Source organism: Lactuca serriola, chromosome 2 (assembly GCF_051521515.1).
Source record: "Lactuca serriola cultivar US96UC23 chromosome 2, Lser_US96UC23_V15, whole genome shotgun sequence".
NCBI lineage: Eukaryota > Viridiplantae > Streptophyta > Magnoliopsida > Asterales > Asteraceae > Lactuca > Lactuca serriola.
The window spans coordinates 163,700,026-163,720,039 of record NC_136409.1 but is presented as its reverse complement, the minus strand read 5'-3'; the positions used below and the strand labels follow the sequence as shown (position 1 = coordinate 163,720,039).

At 36.9% G+C, this 20,014-nt stretch overlaps 1 protein-coding gene and 1 pseudogene across 2 annotated transcripts in view; both read left to right on the top strand.

The window, feature by feature from the left end:
* LOC145089735 (LRR receptor-like serine/threonine-protein kinase FEI 1) overlaps positions 1-5,108 on the top strand; it is a 30,009-nt pseudogene extending 24,901 nt beyond the window's left edge. The window contains exons 2-12 of the transcript XR_013701403.1: positions 11-61; positions 174-248; positions 855-953; positions 2,862-2,932; positions 3,037-3,108; positions 3,195-3,283; positions 3,636-3,767; positions 3,880-4,418; positions 4,516-4,584; positions 4,674-4,802; positions 4,899-5,108. The product of XR_013701403.1 is annotated as an LRR receptor-like serine/threonine-protein kinase FEI 1 (transcript). The remainder of the gene's footprint in view (positions 1-10; positions 62-173; positions 249-854; positions 954-2,861; positions 2,933-3,036; positions 3,109-3,194; positions 3,284-3,635; positions 3,768-3,879; positions 4,419-4,515; positions 4,585-4,673; positions 4,803-4,898) is intronic.
* An 819-nt stretch (positions 5,109-5,927) lies between these two features.
* On the top strand, positions 5,928-7,613 carry LOC145089734 (DNA polymerase kappa-like). Its single transcript, XM_079028130.1, has 5 exons — positions 5,928-5,969; positions 6,438-6,620; positions 6,692-6,818; positions 6,895-7,120; positions 7,388-7,613. The coding sequence occupies exons 1-4, from the start codon at positions 5,928-5,930 to the stop codon at positions 7,089-7,091; spliced, it is 549 nt and encodes a 182-aa protein (XP_078884256.1). The 3' UTR covers positions 7,092-7,120; positions 7,388-7,613.
* Positions 7,614-20,014: the final 12,401 nt, after the last annotated feature.

Below are 20,014 nucleotides of genomic sequence, written 5' to 3'. Positions count from 1 at the left end.
TGCTCTCTAGATGGGAACAGACTTGAAGGATGAAGAGATTTCTAGGTCTTTTCTTGCTGCTGTATAGAAATTAGGTAAATACTTTAGTTTGTAAACAATTTTAGTCGCTAACATTCTTTGAACTTAAGACCTTTTACTTTCTTCTTTCATTTTTTGTTGGTTTTTTTGAAAAGGTAATACTCCTTGATTTGTTTTTCAAATATCATACTATACCAAAATTCATTTATCATGAAGGAGAATATTTTCAGGTAACATACCCTTTTATCTTCACCGTTTACACTACTAGAAACCAAACCTTCTGCGACGGAATTAGCGACGAAAGCCTTCTGTAGCTAATTAGCGTATGTTTTCCGAGCGATCAGCTACAAATTTCACAAAATCCTTCAACTCAATTAATTTTAGAAATTTAGTGATGGGTCAGCGAGGGCTTAGAGACGGATTGATCTAACTTTTTCGACAAAAAGAAATCCCTTGCTAATCCGTCGCAAGTTAAAGATTTTTAGCTAGGGAACTGCCATGGATTTTTTTAAAAACATGGGATTTTTTTCTTGGGCCTCGTCAATCGATCGCTGAAAGGCCCACGCCTTTTTTTTTCTCGTTTCGCTCTCTTTTCTCTTTACGTTCATTCGTTTTAATTTCATTCCGTCTGAAAGCCCTAAGCACGATTTCCTCCCAAAGCGTTAAATCGCAATGCGTTGACTCAATTGCATCCTCCACCATGGAAATCACCTCCACCACTGTCACCTGCGTCGCCTCAATTACCTGTATTGCCTCTCATTGAAGTTTACTTGAAGCAACGCCAAAGAATATCCGCGTGGCTTTCCTCTCGGTCTGTCTCCCTTCCTCGTTGACTCGTGATTTCGTGCCAACGCTGTTTGATCTATTGGTTGCTAGAAAACTGTGGTGGTCATCCCATTCAAGCTCTTATTCTTACAAATTTGAATAACTTTGAGGTAATTTTGAACTTTTGTGGATGAATTGCATAATTTTAGGCCATTGTTATGTGTTATATGTGTTAGATGATAGTACTTGCTGTGAATTGATGTTACAATTGATGGAATTTGATTAAATTTGAGGTAATTTTGGTTCAAATTGCTATGAATACAATTTGGGTGCCACAGAAGAAGGTGCCACTTCCTGAAAGGCATCACAAAACCTCTTTTAGTGACTTTCTTTTAATTTTCCGTTTAATTTTTTGGTGAAGCAAAAAAAGCTATACCTGATTAGTTATTTTTCAACCATCACACATAAGGAGTTCTTTACGGATGATTTTGGTTTTTATATCCTTTTTCTTGTTTAGTTGATTGATGATATTCACCAAAGTACTAATGGGGGGTGATTCTTCCACAGACAAATTTTTATTCATCCACTTATAATTATACTTATTGACAATTATACCCTCGTTAAATAATTCTTTCATTATAATTGTACCTTTTTTTGTTACCAAACCTGCGTCCACTCACCTCTCTCTGTCTCTTCCCTGACTGTATTGAGGCTCTGAACTCATGGCTTGGTCAGACCCTGTTGCAGTGTTGCTGGGTAATTTAGGTGGTTGTTAGGGCGAATTTGGGTTAGTTGGACAATATTACCCTCAGGAAATAAATCTATGAGTTGCAAAGGTTGATATAGCACTAGTGCTGTTTGGATCTTGGAAGCTTGGTTTTGCTTGAAAGTCTTTCACAGAAATCAATTATCTTTACAAAACAAATATCTTTCTTTCATTCCAATGGAATGGAGTCAATAAGTCATTCCATTCCTTCTCCAATTCCATCCTATAAAACAGTAAAAAGGACAAATTTTCACCTACCTTCTTATCAATACATTAAACAAGAGTACAACTCTTTCATTGGACAAAAGAGACGAAAGTACCCCTGCAACAGCTCTAGAAATGTTTTTCTTTCTTTGCTCAAGGGTTACTACTTTCTCATTTACCACACGTCTAGTCATGATTGGTTTGTATTCTTTGCATTCAAGAACAATTTTTGCCATTGACATGCATTGAATCAGAAACTGATCAAATGACATTATCTCTGGTTCAAGATCTGTTATTTTATTTAAGCAGAAATCCATGACTAGTGGGAGGACATTTTGGTCACCAAAAGAATACGCATGCCTTGTCTGAATTGCAGTTAAAATCTTCATCACTTTCGTGCAAGCCCTTTTTATAAATTCAAAAAGTTTCAAATGGTGTTCCCCAAAAGATGAATCTGTGAAATAAGATTATAGGATCAAAAGTTATGGAATTTTGTTTCCTAAATGGAACTAGTGGGAGGGCATTTTGGTCAAAATGATAGTGAATGATACTCACAGTATGGAAGGAGAGACTGGATTGCTTTTAACAGCAAAGGACAGACCTCCTTGACTGGCCGAACTTCCTACAAGTTATTGTTAAGTTAAATAAATTCCTAGAGGGAACATGTGAAAAGACGATAATACCCTTTGTACCTGTAAAGATTTTTCATCGCTTGGAAACCCTGAAACTATCAACCGAGGGATTATCTTTGAGCACAGAACCATCTTTCACATGTTAAATAAAGTTCATCTTGATGATTTTCAGAAGCATTTGAGTTTGTGATTTGAGTAAGAGAAGAGAAGCCATTTAGTATGGTCTTCGTATCAGTTTGCCACAGATGCCAGCTGTACTAAAAAAATTGGGATGTTATCTGCTAAAACAAAATTAATGTAAAAATAAAGATGTTCAAATGATGCAGAATAATTACTTAAGTGGGTTTATTCCTACTGAAATAGGAAATCTTTTGAATCTTCAAACATTGTAAGTTACTTAAATATTGTCCATAGTAAATAAATTTTTTTCTTCTTCTTAAAAGTTAAAACTAGGGTTTGTTTGTGTATGATGCAAGGATGTTTCTAGCAACTCTTTGAGTGGAAAAATTCCCACATCACTTGGGAATTTGAGGAGCCTTTTGAATTTGTAAGTATATGCTTATCTTCATTCGTCATTCTTCAGTCCCTTTTGACTTTTTCTAAAACTTTTTTGTATGTTGACTTTTGTGTTGACTCTGTTATATCATGAAGCAATGTCTCCAACAATTTTCTAGCAGGGCCAATTCCATCTAATGGTGTTCTTGACCAATTTGGAACTGCCTCGTGAGTTTTGACTCTCATTTCTTGCTTATATAATTGTGTATACACATTATAGGAGAAAATTGTAATTGTTTGTTGCTTATTTGCAGTTTTCTTGGAAACCATGGCTTGTGTGGGAAGCATATTAATCAGTTATGTAAAGATGATGATGGAAGTTCAACAGGCTCACAGCCTACAGGTTTTCTTTATAACTTTTTAATTTCAGTCAAACTATGTTTAGTTGACTTTAATTAACCCAACTACCCTTTACCTTAAATTCCAAATTTATAAACAGTCTTGTATCTTTCTTCTAATCTACTGCCTAAAAGTTTCATCCAAATATTGAAGATAACTGTTTCTGTACATTTTCATAAAAACTCTACTAAAATTACTTCTTAATCTACAAAATATTACATAAAAGTTTCTTATTGCGTAAACTAATATCTCTATGTTATCTACTACACTATTACATTCATTTTCCTTGTTTAAATCAATAGATTACTTACCATTTTATGTTTTAGAATTAATAAATGTACATTTTATAAAAACAGGAAGCCAGAATGTAAAGAAAAACTCTGGGAGGCATTGCTTCTTGTTGCACTTATGTGTTTCTAGGGTTGTTTTCTTTACAAAAAAACTCGGTAAAAATGATGCCAAAGGTCTTGCAGTAGATGTTGGTGGAGGTGAATTTCATTTCTATTTTTATTTCTAATAACAATTAAAGATCATATCATATACTTCCATTTCTTGAATCCACCCTTAAATTTCTATCTTTTTTTTTTATTTGTTCTTCAGGTGCATCGATTGTGATGTTTCATGGAGACTTACCATACCCTTCAAAAGATATTATAAAAAAGCTGGAAACTTTAAACGAATAACATGTAACTGGAGCTGGAGGATTTGGAACTATCAATGGATGATGGAATTGGAAACGTATTTGCATTAAAAGAATAGTAAAATTAAACGAAGGATTTGATCGATTCATTGAAAGAGAGCTTGAAATTCTTGGAAGCATTAAACACAGATATCTAGTAAATCTAAGAGGCTATTGCAACTCTCCAACTTCAAAATTGTTAATATATGATTACTTATCTGGTGGTAAGAAATTAAAAATCAACATTACAAACACCTTTTTCTTCAATTTCCATTTTCTTGAAAAAATGTTTTTTCTTTTTGCAAAAAAATCTGAGCTTTTAGGTTGGGATGCTCGACTTAATGCTGTGATTATGGGAGCTACAAAAGGGTTTCTGATTTTGGTCTTGCAAAACTCTCGGAAGATGAAGAATCTCATATCACAACAATTGTAGCTGGAACTTTTGGCTATCTTGCTCCAGGTATTACTTTTTTTTCTTACTAAGTAAAGAAATAAATGAATGAAATTACTATTTTGTTTTGTTTTGTTTTTTGTTTTTTTTTTTTTTTTTTTTGTAGAGTATATGCAGAGTGGTAGAGCAACAGAGAAGACAGTTTATCGAGAAAGACCTTAATATTGTCGGATGGGTAAATGACTTTTTACCCTTGTAGTTTCAAACTGTCGGGTTTTATTTTTCTGTCTAAATACATGTGAAATGACAGTTTTACCCTTGCAGTTGAATTATATAATAACAGAAGATCGACAACGAGAAATCATCAACAAATGCGTGAGGAAATGGATGCCAAAGCTGCAGCAATAGATGTATGCAGCCTTGCAAAATATGATGGGAAATTGAAAATTAGAGGTAATATGATGTTAACCATTAGTATTTGATGTTTTTGAATGACTTGTTAACGTTTTGTATTTGATGTATTTGATTGTTTTAAATAATGTTTTATAGGAATGAAAACCAAAGATGATTGGATGAACATGAAATGAAGATAGCAACTAAAATGTTATTTTGAAGTTATGTTATGTGAAAACTCATTTCCCGATGCTTATTTTGAAGGTTAAACTTTTTTTTTTCTTCTATTTGTACCTCTTTTGCATACTTTGGATTTCTTGGTGTTAAAATGTTCTCAACTATTGGAGTTTGATGTTATGTGGACAATTTTGTTTTTGGATCTTTTTTGAATGATACTTTGGTAAACTTTGATCGTTTTGGTATTGTAATGTTTGGTTGTATCATTATTTGATGTTTTTTAGCATAATAATTTGATGATTGTAGTATTTTTTTCTTTTAGAATCATAATAAAAAGAATGATATTACAAGTTCGCGACGGATTAGTGACAAAAAAAATTTAATGCATGAATTTTGCGAGGGATTAGCTACGGAAAAAAATCATGTCTAAAGCTTGTGATGGATCAGCGACGGAAAAAAAATTAATGTATGAATTTTGCAAAGGATTAGCTACGGAAAAAAATCATGTCTAACGTTTGCGACAGATCAGCGACGGAAAAAAAAATAGTATATGAAATTTGCAAAGGGATTAGCTACGAAAAAAAAATAGATCATGGAAATTTGTGACAAAATAGCGACGGAATGACTTTAACAAATTTTGTCGCTAATGCCCTGAGTAAATGTATTGAGTGACATTTAGCGACGGATATTCTGTCACTAAATTTGTCGCAAGAAAAAACGGATCCGTCACTAAAACCCTCGCTGAGTTATTTGCCACGTTATAATTACCTATGGAGTCAATCCGTCGCTGATCCATCGCAAACAACATTTAGTGACGGAATAGCGACGGATTCTTCCGTCTCTAAAAGCCATGTTTCTAGTAGTGTTACTAATTAGAGAATGATGCCAACATATTTCCATATTATGCTCATGAAGATTTGTAAATTAGATCTACTTTGGGTTACACAGGTAAAACTTAGAGAGATAAATCCAATTACCTCATCACAAGAACCAAAAGAAGCGTTAGGAATGACAGACAATGCTCCTCCTCCATGGTTTATTAATATTCACGTGAGTGTGTCACTTAGCTTTGTTCTAATACATCTTTTTCAGAGCTGTTTGAATGTGTGGTTTAAAGTTGAAAGCTTTAGGACTGCGAAATGATATTTGTACATGCAGAATAGAGGCTTGTGTGTATCATTAAAATCCATACCTAATATGAAAGACTGAATTTGGATTTTTTTTTTTTTTTTTAAATCTTCTTCGAGAAGAGATGTGGATTGAAGAAGAAAGAAATGGTTTCTCATTTCACTCTAAATACTTTTCTTTCATGAAATATTTCATAAATTCTCCTCTAACTTCAATCCAGTCTATCGTTAATATGATCCAGATTTCACTACTACAAGTCTTGATGAAGCATACCTGGATATCACAAAATTCTATCTGGTGGAAAAGTGAGTCAATTTTTTTCTTTCTTTTCATATATGTTGAAAAAAATAAAAATTGTAAATCTTTTTCTTTTTTAATATTTATAAAAAGGTTAGTGAAGAGCTTAGCGAAAATGTGTATAAAGCTACTGGATTAACATGCAGTGCTGGAGTTGCTCCAAATCGGTTACTTGCAAAAGTTTTCTCAGATAAAAACAAGCCAAACAGACAGTTTGTTTTACCTAATGATTGCGTTGCTATAATGACATTTATATCCTCACTTCCTATACGAAAGGTAGTGCATAATGACTTATATATCCTTTATCCTAATTTCACTTTTTTTTCTTACCAAAATTCATCTTTTAGATTGGGGGAATTGGAAAAGTAACAGAGCATATCTTAAAAGTTGTATTTGAGATCAAGACATGTGAAGATTTGTTGCAGAAAAACTCCTTACTTTTTGCACGATTCTCTCCTTCATCTGCATCTGCAGGTATTGTTTTTTTTGAAATTTTAATTTTTGTTGGTAAAAAGACAATACTACCCCTGATGGTTTTTGTACAATGTAGAGTTATTTGTGTCTGTAGGGTTAGGACTTGGGGGAACAGAAGCACCGAATGTTAGATCACGAAAAAGTATGAGCAATGAGAGAACATTTTCTGCAACTAAATATGAGACCTTTTTTAATCAGAAGTTAGGTCATTTATCATTTTATCATTTTTTTCTGCTGACATGGAGAAACAAGGTATACATGGAAAGACATTGACACTCAAACTAAAAGCCGCATCATTTGAGGTACAATTTCGTTCTTTTTTGATAGAAGGGCATTTTTGTCTTTTTCACACAGCCAAGAGATAAAAATATTGAAATTTTTAGGTGAGAACTTGAGCGATGACTTTTCAGAGTTATATAAGGTCAAGTAAAGATATACTGAAGCATGCTTCAAAGCTTCTCAAGGCTAGACTTCCTGTATCACTTAGATTAATCGCTAATGTTTAATGTAAAAAAATTAATTTATATAAACTAATAATGTTTATTAACGATAATAATTTCTTTTTGTAGGATTGCATATGTCTCGTTTTAATGAAGATAAAGGTGGCAGTGGTGTATCGGATCCTACACAAAGAACCCTTTTGAATTTTATAAAATCTGGAGATGATAACAGGGAAAGTGTAGATAACGAGCAATCAGATTCAGATACATGTTTTGATCATTTTTCTAAAAAGAAAATTTATCGCAATATCAAGCTCTAAGCTTTGAAGACTAAAAGAATTTAAGTTATAATTTAATTAAAATTATTTTTAAATTATTCATCTGTGGTGCCCACGGGTTATAACCTTGTGTGTGTGTCTGTGTATATATATATATATATATATATATATATATATATATATATATATATATATATATAATGTCATTAGTAGTTTTTTTTTACAGAAGTATTTACCTTGTTATTTACGCATTAACTTTTAGTACCATCTGAGATGTCTTAATAAGACATGTGAAAGATATTGTGAATAACTCATTAAACTGTGTTCAAACCCAACCACTGCCCAACCCACATGTTCATGGAGGTTCGCATGCGTCGACTCTTAGGAATGAGTCAAAATCTTATTTTAATTCACAAAAAGAGATGAGTCGTTTCACAAAAGCTGGACTGGAAACGCTTATTAGGAAAGTTCATTTTCCGAAATCAATTAAAAAGATATTAACTTTTCTAAAAGAAAAAATAAATTTGTGTATGTTGAAATAGTTTATAATATTATTTATTATTCACAAATCAAAAGGAAAATTATAGTATATAAGAAGTATAAAAAACTGGGAGAAAAAACAGATTAAAAAAAAAAAAAGATAAAATGCCGCTGCCAGGACTTGAACCTGGACTCCTGGTTTAGAGGAGTGAGTTATGCCCCCAAAGTGGCAGATGTTATGTTTTAAATGTGCTACAGCGGCTTATGATTCTTAGAATGCCCCGTATTTTATTTATTACTACTTTCCCATAATTGTATTAGCTCAAAAAGTCAAATTAAAACTTATATACAATTTATCACATCTTAATCTCCCTCCGTATGCTTTCCCACCCGTTCCCATTCTCCTTCTTATAACATCTTTCCCTTCTCTATCTCTTCTAAGCCTCTCATATTGGCATCAATTCCACGCCAGTCTTCCTACACTTCCCTCAACGACAATATATGCAGTCCTTTCTGGAGAATGATACAGATCACTTCCTGCAGCAACATCAGTGGTTCGATGCTGCTATATATGGAAGTGTAGTAGACGAAAAAGAATTAGGGCAGCAACATTAGAAGCAGGTGAGAAATAGTAGGAGAAGACCTAGGACTCAGAGTTCTCAGTATCGTGGTGTAACTTGCATATGTGGTTAGTTGATTATTACAAATATAAAATACACTATCAACTTCTTTAGGAGTAAATCTCAATTCATGTAACCAATTTTGTTAAAAACCGTTGGTCATCTATTTGTTACAATACAAATTTCAGATTAAATTACCGACAAACATGTGTTTAAACATTGTAGTTTAAACACTTGATGAAAATGGCATTCGGACTATTCATTACTTATTTTTCTTCACAATTATCTATTTAAGCCATCGTTCTATACCTTTTTTGCTTCAAAAACATTGTAGTTTGTTACAATGTGCCCAAATTACCATTTGCTCATAACTCATGTCCATTTTTAATTCTTTTTTATCGGGGAACGTCTATTGAGAATCAAATTTGGTCTTGACAGATTCAACACCCGTACACATCAGCTCCTCATCTCTTTGTTGCAATCTCATTAGGGCTAATTCAACAAACAATTTTTCATCATTATAATCATCTAATGGGTGTTGTTGGAAGGTGTAGATGTAGTATTCTGCAGAAAAACCAGTTGACGGGATAAATGGCAGAAGTAAATACCTACACTCCTTACACATTTGTAACTAATTTGTCCTCTAACTCCTGTTATTGATTTATACCTAACTAGTTCGTTATCACATTGCAAAATCATAGGAGGGTCAAGGGAGACCAAATCATTTGGCTCATCATAGATGTCAAAAGGGTAGATCCGAGTTCATAATTGCTCAGAATATAAAAGGGATATCATGATGCACAGTGAACATATAGTTATGTCGAAAGTTTTACTGCCAATCCCATGGGTTCTAAATTCCATATTTGGATTAGGTCTTTATTCTAAAAACTTCACTATAATCTAATAAGACGAGAATTTGATGTTTATTATTTTATTCCAATTCCATTGAACAAAGTAACCCCATAATACGTGTCTTACTTCGGAAAATAAATTGATGCCAATCCTCTTTTATGACATCTTTCACTTTTAACCATTGAGAAGGAGTAAGTAACTCTCGTTGCCAATCATATTAATGTTGGAATAGTGTCTAAGGTTGCAACTATATTAGGCAAGTATTTGATCCGGTTGTGCATGGTCCTTTTGGGTTGCCTTCACCATAGCAACTTGATAGGATGATTTATTAAGAGAGAGTAAATATTATTAGTATATTATGAGAATAATATAAAGAATAATATATTGTTATTTGATTAATATAAGTCATAGAATTAATTGGATTTAATTTGGTGACTTAAAGAGATTAATTAAATACGAGGGTATAAACTGTCAATTGTTTGATAGTTAAACTTTAGACTGTAAATCCATATAGATATGTATTGGACGGATTCTAGAAGCTTGGGATAGCTTCAAATCGTCCAAGGGGTTATCTAAGGAATGGATTTGGATAGCTTTAAGAGAAGATTATCCAATTAGGGTTTAGGTTGTAATCCTTAAGGAGTCTACTAGTATAAATAGACCCTGTGGCATAAGGAAATCGGGACTTGATCTAAAGTATAGAAACCCTGGCCGATTTCCTCCCTTCTCCTCTCTCCCAAATCACCCTCCTTGCTATTTGGTGTTTGTAAGCCATTAGAGGAGTGACAATTGTGACTCTAGAAGCTCCAAGACAACAAGATCAACAAAGAATTCAAAGGTATGATTCTAGATCTGTTTTAACATTGTTCTTATTCCTAAATAGTCATTAGAAGTCTTGGATTCAAAGCATGTTTAATTAGAAAGCCTAGATCCAAGCATTAGGGTTTTGCATTCGCACATAGGAAAGTTCTTATGGCTAAAACTCATCAGTGGTATCAGAGACTAGATTGGTTTCTATTAAATTGTTGCTTGTTTGTATGAAACTTAACTGAAAAATTCGATTTTGTGTTTCTGAGTCATGAACTCGACGAGTCCCATGGTGGACTCGACGAGTTGGCCTGACTCGACGAGTCCAGTTGGGAACTCGACGAGTTCAAGCGTCAGGAATGAAAAGATTCAGGATTTCTTCATGATTATCTTATGGAAACTTACCTTAATCATATTACATCAATCCTAATCCGATTTTTTTGATATATATGACTATTATCTTGATCTAGTTAAAGATATTTATCAACTAATAAAATATTTAATTTCCTTATATGATAATTAATTAATTATTTTGATTATTTTGGTAATTATCTTGAAAGAAATCTTGAATAAATCAAATATAGATAATTAGGAAATTAATTGTTAATTGAAATTATTTGTTATTCTATCCTCCATGTTTTAAATGTTTAAACCTTGTCCTCAAGTTTTGAAATTTATATTTTGTGATTAAATGATTTAATTTAGACAATTTAAATTTCAAACCCTAGATTTTAAAATGTTTAAAATACAACCCTATACTAATATAATATTACAAGAATAATATATATATATATATATATATATATATATATATATATATAACTAAAATGCTAGTCTTACCGTTAGTAGGCCTCATTCACGAAACCGATCTATAAGGTGGGTATAAGGTTGCGGCCTATAAAATGGCGCTTAATGGGTGTACACTCACACCCACCGCTTGCTTGATCGGTGGAGGGTCGTTAGCCGAACGGGTAGGATAGGGCAACCTCATCCTCTCATTAAAAGTATAATAAGTAATACAAAGTCACTACACATTTTTAAAATTTCCCAATCTTAGTTACTTTAGGAAAAGTGAATTGATGCAATCCCATGAAATTACACTTTGCACCCTTGCTAAGAAGTTAGTGGAGCGTGTGTGGTTTACCGGCACACTAATTGGTTCTAAGCAAAGGTGGCAAAGGGTGATTCATTGTTTATCATATTTCGATGGAGCATGTGTGGTTTACCGGCACGTCGAATAGATGATCGTTACAATGAAGGCACCATGTGAATTTGCATGGTAATTCACACCCGCTTTGTGATCCTCGGTATCCCAGTCACAAACAAAAGGGGCATATCGAGATTTAAACACACCATTGAATAGTTTCAATGAATCTCATCCGATCCTAGGAATTCTCAATACATTTAGGACTAATAGTTAGGTTTTATGACGGAGAATAAGTGAATCGTCATTCACTTACCTTCAATTTATTTGCATGTTAGATTACAGCATCCCTTTTCTAATATGTAAATGTTGTTGTTGGATCCTAGCCCTAATTTTTCTTATTGGGTGGTAATTAGGGATTTATATTCTAATCTATCTTTGTCCTTTCTATTTGTAGATTTCGAACGCAAACAACGCTGCTGCTAGTTCTTTCACGTTGATGAGCCTTTGCCAAAAGGTCACCTTCGATGGAACGAACTTTAGCGAATGGATAAGATACATTCGCACCATTGCTCGCTATGAGGATAAGGAGTATGTCCTCGATGAGAAGCTCGAGAAAATCAATCCTGAAATCGCTACTCCGACTGAAATTACCGCTTTTGAAACTCATGAGCGAGATGCAACGAAGGTACATTGCATCATGATAGCCACCATGAACTCCGAATTCCAAAAGTCCTACGAGGACATGTACCCGTACGAGATGCATCAAGACTTATTGGAGAGATACCACCAGAACGCGAGACAAGAGCGTTATGAGATTTTCACTAACATGATTTCTGCTAAGATGGGTCATGGAGAATCTCTTACCGTGCACCTGCAAAAGATGCAAAGGTATGTCGACCGCCTTCGCAAGTTAAATGTTGACTTTGGGGAAGACTTGGCGATCGACATGGTGCTTCACTCTTTGCCTCCAATGTACAATCAATTTAGGATGACCTACCACATGAACAAAGAGGAGGTCACCCTAAGCAAACTCCAAGGTCTCTTGAGGGTCGCTGAGAGCAACTTCAAAGACAAGTCTGTTGCACCGACTCCCAATCCACCCGCTGCTCCTGTCTTGGCTATTGGTCAAGGAAAGGGAAAGAAGAGGAAGGCCTCGTCTAAGAACTATCGTAAGGTTAAAGCCCGAGATGGTGTCTCTTCTAGTGGGACCAAAGTTGATCCCGCTAAGCCCTGCCCTAACCCTAAGGAGGCAGAGTGCCACCACTGCCACAAGATAGGACATTGGAAGAGAAGCTGCCCAGAGTACCTGCAAGCCATCAAGGAAGGAAAGAACAAGCCATCTTTCGCAGGTATATACACAATTAAATCTAACGATTCCAATCATGCTATTTCTTGGGTTCTTGATACCGGTTGTGGTTACCACATTTGTTCTAATGTGCAGGGACTAAGAAGAAGTAGGGATGTGGAGCAAGGAAGAATCAATCTAATCATGGGGAACAGAAGATCGTCGCCTGTGACCAAGATTGGAGTGTATTCTTTAGTGCTTCGGAATAATTTATGTTTAGATTTGAACAATTGTTGCTATTCGCCAGAAATGGCTAGAAACATCATTTCATTTCATGGTTTGTTTAGACAAGGTTTTAGATTTTCTTTTAATAATGAGAATGGTTCTATTTTGGCTTATCTAAATGGTGTCTTTTACTTTGAAGCTATACCATGTAATGGAATTTATGAAAATGTTATGATTGTTGATAACTTAGGAAATGATATTTTGAATATAGATTCTTCCACTAGTATGGATAAAGCATCCTTGTGGCATTGTCGTCTTGGACATGTCAACAAGAAACGCATAGCCCAACTCCAAAAGGATGGAGTGTTGGAGTCATTCGACCTTAGGGAAGATGACACGTGCGAGTCTTGTTTGCTTGGAAAGATGACTAAATCACCCTTCACGAGTATGTGACATCCCCAAAATATCGGCCAGAAAAGACCGATTTTCATTTATGCTTTTAAATATTTTCAGAGTAAATCCTTTTGATTTGAAAGAGTTGCGGAATTTGTTCCCAAAACAAAACATGATAAAATAATATTTATCAAAGCATTTCATCAAGAGATGCATTTCATTATATAATCAAAACTCGGGATGTCATGTTCCGATACAGACCATAAAGCATAAACGATAAACATTACAAGTCATTCAACAAATATATACATATACAGACTTGTAAACAAAACAACAAGATGATCCATCCATCTTACGCCCTTGTGCCACTTCCTGTAATACAAATAAAACTGAGTGGGTCAGGCTTGGGAGCCTGGTGAGCATATAGGGTTTTCAACCCACAATAAATAAGTTATATTTAATTTCACCAACCAATCACTATCCCGATTACCCATTCCCGTTATCCTCACTTTACGTCCCTAAAACAACTATCTCAAGGGACCTAATCTAGGATTTTCATCGGGACGGACATCACTGCGAAGGGGTTTCCTCGACAATAGATATCCTAAAGGCAACCATGAGGGGGATAGAGTACACCGGTGAACACATCGTTCACAACACCTACAGGTTATGAACCTGCTAGCGTTCCACTGGACTGTCTAGAAAGAGTCCATGGTCGTTATCCATACTCCGCTGAATAACTAGATCAACAACAACAACAACATCGAGGCCTCTCATCTGTTTATTACACACCAACTATCTACCCATGTTCTACCCAACATATTAGTAGATAAAATATATATTTTCATACGTAGTTTAAAGAAAACCTATATAGCATGCTTTAATCAACACATATATCACATAACAGATGAGGCACACACACACATAACACATATCTCATAAAGAAATAGGCAGATCTATAAGATAGAAGAGAGTGAATACTCATTCACACATAACACAACCAAATATATACACATAGCACGTATTTTTATATAAAATACTTCGTATTATTGTATTAGAAGAAATAACTACACACTCACTTGATCAGAAGACGATCCAACAACACTACGGCTTATAGAAGTAGTAATCCACAGCAGATCTGGAAGATCTCCTCGAAAATCGAACTCCTCGCGGGCAGAGCTTCGACTCGGGAACCGCGCTTCTCGGGATCTTCGGGATCTCGGGACTTGCCTCGGGGCTAGAGTATGATACCGGGGCTTCGGGGTAGCTTCGGCACGAAAAACGATGCAAAAGACTAGAGAGAAGAGAAGAAAATGAACAAGAAATGAGGCTGTCTTCGGATCCTTTATATAGAGGCTGGAGCCTCGGAGTACGCGGGGCGTACAGGCGTACGCAGCGCGTACGCGTCCGAAATCGTCATTGCATGCGTCATCCGAAGTGTCGACACTATCGGAGTTACGCGATAGCGTAACCTCTTACGCGGGGCGTACTCCGGATTACACCGGTGACTCGGCTTCGGATAATGCCTCCGATTTTGAATTAAATAAAAATACAAAATGATTAATAAACTTCGGAAATTCATAACTTCTTCATACGAACTCTGTTTTCGACGTTCTTTATATCCACGGAAAGGTGAGACCACGCTCTACGACTTTCGTTTAGACTTCGTCGGCTAATTTTGACTTTATTTTTATTAATTATTTTTAATAGGCCACGACAGAAACTTTCGTTATAAATTCATAACTTCTTCGTTTGACGTCCGTTCTCGCCTAACTTTTTATCGCTTCGATACCAACAATGAGATCTTCGATTCTCATTTAGATTGCTTCGGCTAACAACCGCTCGATCTCAAATCGAGTAAAACAGGCTGTATACCGCTAAGCCGGAACTTCGATAAATCATAACTTCCTCATACGAAGTCAGATTTGGGCGTTCTATATATATTCGGAAACCTCGTTTCAACTACTACAACATTAACCAAAGATATTAAGTTTATTTTACACTTAAATTTTGACGCTTATTTTTATTCTTAATTAATCAGACCACATAATTAAGCAATTAAGCACAAAACACATAATACTCAAATAATACATTCTTATTATTTCAAAACGGGTTACAAAGGTTAACCTAGACTATTATATTGCTAAATATGGCAAGCCCGGAAACACAGGCGTTACAATTCTCTCCACCTTAGAATGATTCCGTCCCCGGAATCACACATCAACAAACAAATGCAGATAGCGACCCATCATGTCACTCTCCGTCTCCCAGGTGAGATTCGGCCCATTCGTGTGTTTCCATCGGACAAGCACTAACCCAACCATCTTGCGTCGTAATTTCTTAGTCTTTCGGTCAACAATTGCCTCTGGTTCTTCGACCAACCTTTTGTTCTCATCAATTCTCAATTCAGAAATTGGAATTATGTCGGGAACTTCTCCCGTGAACTTCCTCAAATAACACACATGAAAAGTGTTGTGAATTCCATTCAGTTCTTCGGGTAATTCGAGCTTGTAAGCTTGGTTCCCAATCCTCTGAAGAACTTTAAATGGTCCAATAAACCTTGGACTCAACTTTCCCCTTTTACCAAATCTTATAAGTCCCTTCCACGGCGAGACTTTAAGCAAAACCGAATCCCCAACCTCAAAAGTTATTGGTCTCCGCTTCTTGTCAGCATAGCTCTTTTGACGATCCTGAGCCGCTAACATTCTTTCCCTAATTATTTTCAACTTTTCAGCAGTTTGATGAACCAACTCCGGTCCCATAAACTGCTTTTCCCCAGCCTCAAGCCAACAAGACGGCGTACGACACTTCTGTCCATACAAAGCTTGGTACGGTGCCATCTTAATGCTCGAGTGGAAACTATTATTATAGGAAAATTCTACCAACGGTAAATGTTCATCCCAATTACCTAGGAATTCCAAGGTACATGCTCTCAGCATATCTTCAAGTGTTTGTATCGTTCGTTCGCTCTGACCATCAGTCTGCGGATGGTAAGCTGTACTTAAACACAACTTGGTACCCAATTCCTCTTGTAGACTTTTCCAAAACCTCGATGTGAAACGGCTATCACGATCCGACACAATCGTTAACGGAACACCGTGAAGCCTCACAATTTCCTTCACGTAAGAATTCGCAAGCTTCTCCATAGACCATTTCTCCCTGGCCGCTATGAAATGCGCACTCTTAGTGAATCGATCAACGACCACCCAAATCATGTCGTGACCATTCTTTGTTCTGGGCAGTTTAGTGACAAAATCCATAGCAATGTCTTCCCACTTACCCATAGGCACAGGCAAAGGTTCTAAACTCCCGTACGGTTTATGATGTTGTGTCTTGACTCTCGCACAAGTCACACACTCGGCCACATACTTTGCAACATCAAGCTTCATCGTCGGCCACCAGTAATAGGGTTTCAGGTCCCTATACATTTTAGTGCTACCCAGATGAATCGAGTACATGGTCTTGTGAGCTTCTTCCATCAGAAGATCTCTGACTCCTCCTGTCTTAGGTATCCAAATCCGATCTTGGAACACCTTCAGTCCATGACTGTTTACACCGAACACCAACGTTTTGCCCAAACGTTCCTCCTTTCTGTCATTCTTCTCAGAAGCTTCACTCTGAGCTTTCTTTATACTTTCCAAAATAGTTGAGACAACTTCAATTCTCAACGCTCTTGGCCTTTTCCTTTCAGGATTGACTTTCCGACTGAGAGCATCAGCAACAACATTAGCTTTACCGGGGTGGTAAAGTATCTCGCAGTCGTAGTCTTTAAGTAATTCTAGCCAGCGTCGTTGCCTCATATTCAATTCTTTCTGATTAAAGAGGTATTGGAGACTCTTATGATCAGTGAAAAGTTTGCACTTCGTGCCATAGAGGTAATGCCTCCATATTTTCAGAGCGAAAACTACCGCTGCCAACTCCAAATCATGAGTCGGGTAATTCTTTTCATGCTCTTTCAGCTGTTGAGACGCATATGCTATCACCTTTTCTCTTTGGGTCAAAACACAACCCAATCCAACCCCAGACGCATCGCTATAGACAGCGAAGTCTTCAACTCCATCGGGTAGAGAAAGTATCGGTGCCTCGCATAGCTTCTCCTTTAGCTTCTCAAATGCTTCCTTATGCTTCTCACCCCAAGCATAAGTAGCTCCTTTGTGGGTCAAAGCTGACAATGGACTAGCGATCGAAGAAAAGCCTTGGATAAACCTTCGGTAATATCCGGCTAATCCTAAAAAGCTTCGAATCTCCGTGGGACTTTTCGGTTGTTCCCACTTCGTCACAACTTCGATCTTCGCTGGATCAACCATTATCCCTTCTTGGTTGACCACGTGACCCAATAATTGGACTTCACGAATCCAAAAATCACATTTGGAGAACTTAGCATACAGCTTCTCCTTCTTCAAGACTTCTAACACTTCTCGCAAGTGTCTGCCATGCTCCTCCTGGCTTTTCGAGTAAATCAGAATGTCGTCTATGAACACTATCACGGATTCATCAAGGAACGGGTTACAAACCCTATTCATCAAATCCATGAACGCTGCTGGAGCATTGGTTAGTCCAAACGACATAACCAAGAACTCGTAGTGTCCATATCTTGTTCTGAATGCAGTCTTCTCGATATCTTGCTCTCTTACTTTCAGCTGATGATATCCTGACCTAAGATCGATCTTCGAGAAATAGCTCGAACCTTGGAATTGATCAAACAGGTCGTCAATCCTCGGCAACGGATATCTATTCTTTATTGTTGCCTTGTTCAGCTCTCTGTAATCGATGCACATTCTCATACTTCCATCTTTCTTCTTTACAAATAACACCGGAGCTCCCCAGGGCGATGAACTAGGTCTAATGAAACCGTTGTCCAATAACTCCTGAAGTTGCATCATTAGCTCCTTCATCTCCGTCGGTGCTAATCGATAAGGTGCTTTTGCAATTGGCGTGGTTCCTGGTAACAAGTCTATTCTGAACTCCACTTGTCTATCAGGTGGTAATCCAGGAAGATCTTCGGGAAATACTTCTGGATAATCACACACCACTGGAATATTCTGCATCACCTTCTTTTCCTTCTTAGCATCAATCACGAATGCTAAATACGATGTACACCCCTTGGTCAAACATTTTCTGGCTTTCATCAATGAAATGATTCCAGAATTCACTCTGCGTTTATCTCCATACACCATAAACGAATCTTTCCCAGGCGGGTTTACTTTGACTATTTTCTTCTTGCATAAAATTTCGGCGTCGTTGGCGCTAAGCCAATCCATTCCCAATACGATGTCGAAACCATTAAGTTCGATAGGCAATAATTCCTCGTGGAACTTATTCCCATTCAGATCAATTAAGATGTTTTTCATGCGATAGCTAACAGGTACAAACTTGCCACTAGCAACTTCGACTAATAAAGCATTATCTAGTCTAACAACAGGCAAAGCTAGCTTTCTACCAAATTTATGCGATATAAAGGAGTAATTGGCTCCAGAATCAAATAAAATTTGGGCAGGCAATTCGTTAACGAGAAAGGTACCTGAAGCGACATCAGCTTCATCCTTAGCAGCTTCCAGCGTCATCTGGAATGCTCTCGCCTTTGGCTTTGGCGGAATGTTGGGTCTAGCTGCCTCCTTCTTCTTCGGGCAGTCCCTCGACATATGACCCTCCTCACCACAACCATAGCAAACTTTCTTTGTGAGGGTACACTCATTGGCATAGTGCCCTGGCTTTCCACACTTGTAGCATGTGTTTGCCACCTCACATCTTCCATGATGCTTCTTCTTACATTTGTCGCACCATTTCGCTTCACCTCCACCTCCCCTCGAACCAGACTTCGAGAACTTGTTTTTCTTGTTGGACCCTGAAGTTCCATCGAACTTCCTCTTTTCTCCAACATCTATTCTTTCCAGACCCCTTTCCTTCTGCTGGGCCTCCACATTCTTAGCTGCACGAACAGCCGTTTTCAGAGTGGTTGCCATCTTGACTGTCGGACCAAAGTCAGCAGGCAGTCCGTTAGCAAACCTCTCAATCTTGGAGAGTTCCGTCGGCACTAGGTACGGAAACAACTTCATCTTCTCAGTAAATGCAGTAGCATAGTCATCTATGCTCATCTTCCCTTTCTTCAAGTTTTGGAACTCATTGTTCATATCAATCAGATCTATCTCTGAACAATACTGCACCCTCAGCTGTTCCAAGAACTCCTCCCATGACATTTTCAGGGTTTCTCATCGTGGTATAGTATCTGCCAACAACTTCCACCAACTCAAGACCCCAATCTTCAGTTGTCTAACCGCAAAGACGGTCTTCTGTTTGTTGCTACAGTCGCAACTTTCAAATACCATCTCCATTTCGGAGATCCAATCCATTATCTCAACAGGCTTTGGGCTCCCAGAAAGACTTGGCGGTTTGGCGCCCAAGAAGTTCTTGTACATACGCCCATCCTTGTTGTTTCTCCTTTCTGGATCGTTCCTTCGTTCCTCTTGAGTCCCAACTTGACTCACCATGCGACTATTGTTCCCTTCCTCCGATTGCTCGGGAATCAATTCCGGTTCCTCAATAGGTATGACAGGTTCATCCCTATTATTATGCAACATTTGTCGCATCTCCTCCATTTGTTCGGCTAGCATAGCCCGAATCATGGCTTGCACCACAGCCATTGTTATTGGTTCTGGTGCTGCTGTTACA

Bases quoted from the DNA above. Each gene is read 5' to 3' on its own strand.
- LOC145089734 (XM_079028130.1), top strand. From the start codon at position 5,928: ATGACAGACAATGCTCCTCCTCCATGGTTTATTAATATTCAC. The intron at 5,970-6,437 runs GTGAGTGTGTCA...ATTTATAAAAAG, and splicing joins CATGGTTTATTAATATTCAC to GTTAGTGAAGAGCTTAGCGA. The intron at 6,819-6,894 runs GTATTGTTTTTT...TGTACAATGTAG, and splicing joins TCCTTCATCTGCATCTGCAG to AGTTATTTGTGTCTGTAGGG.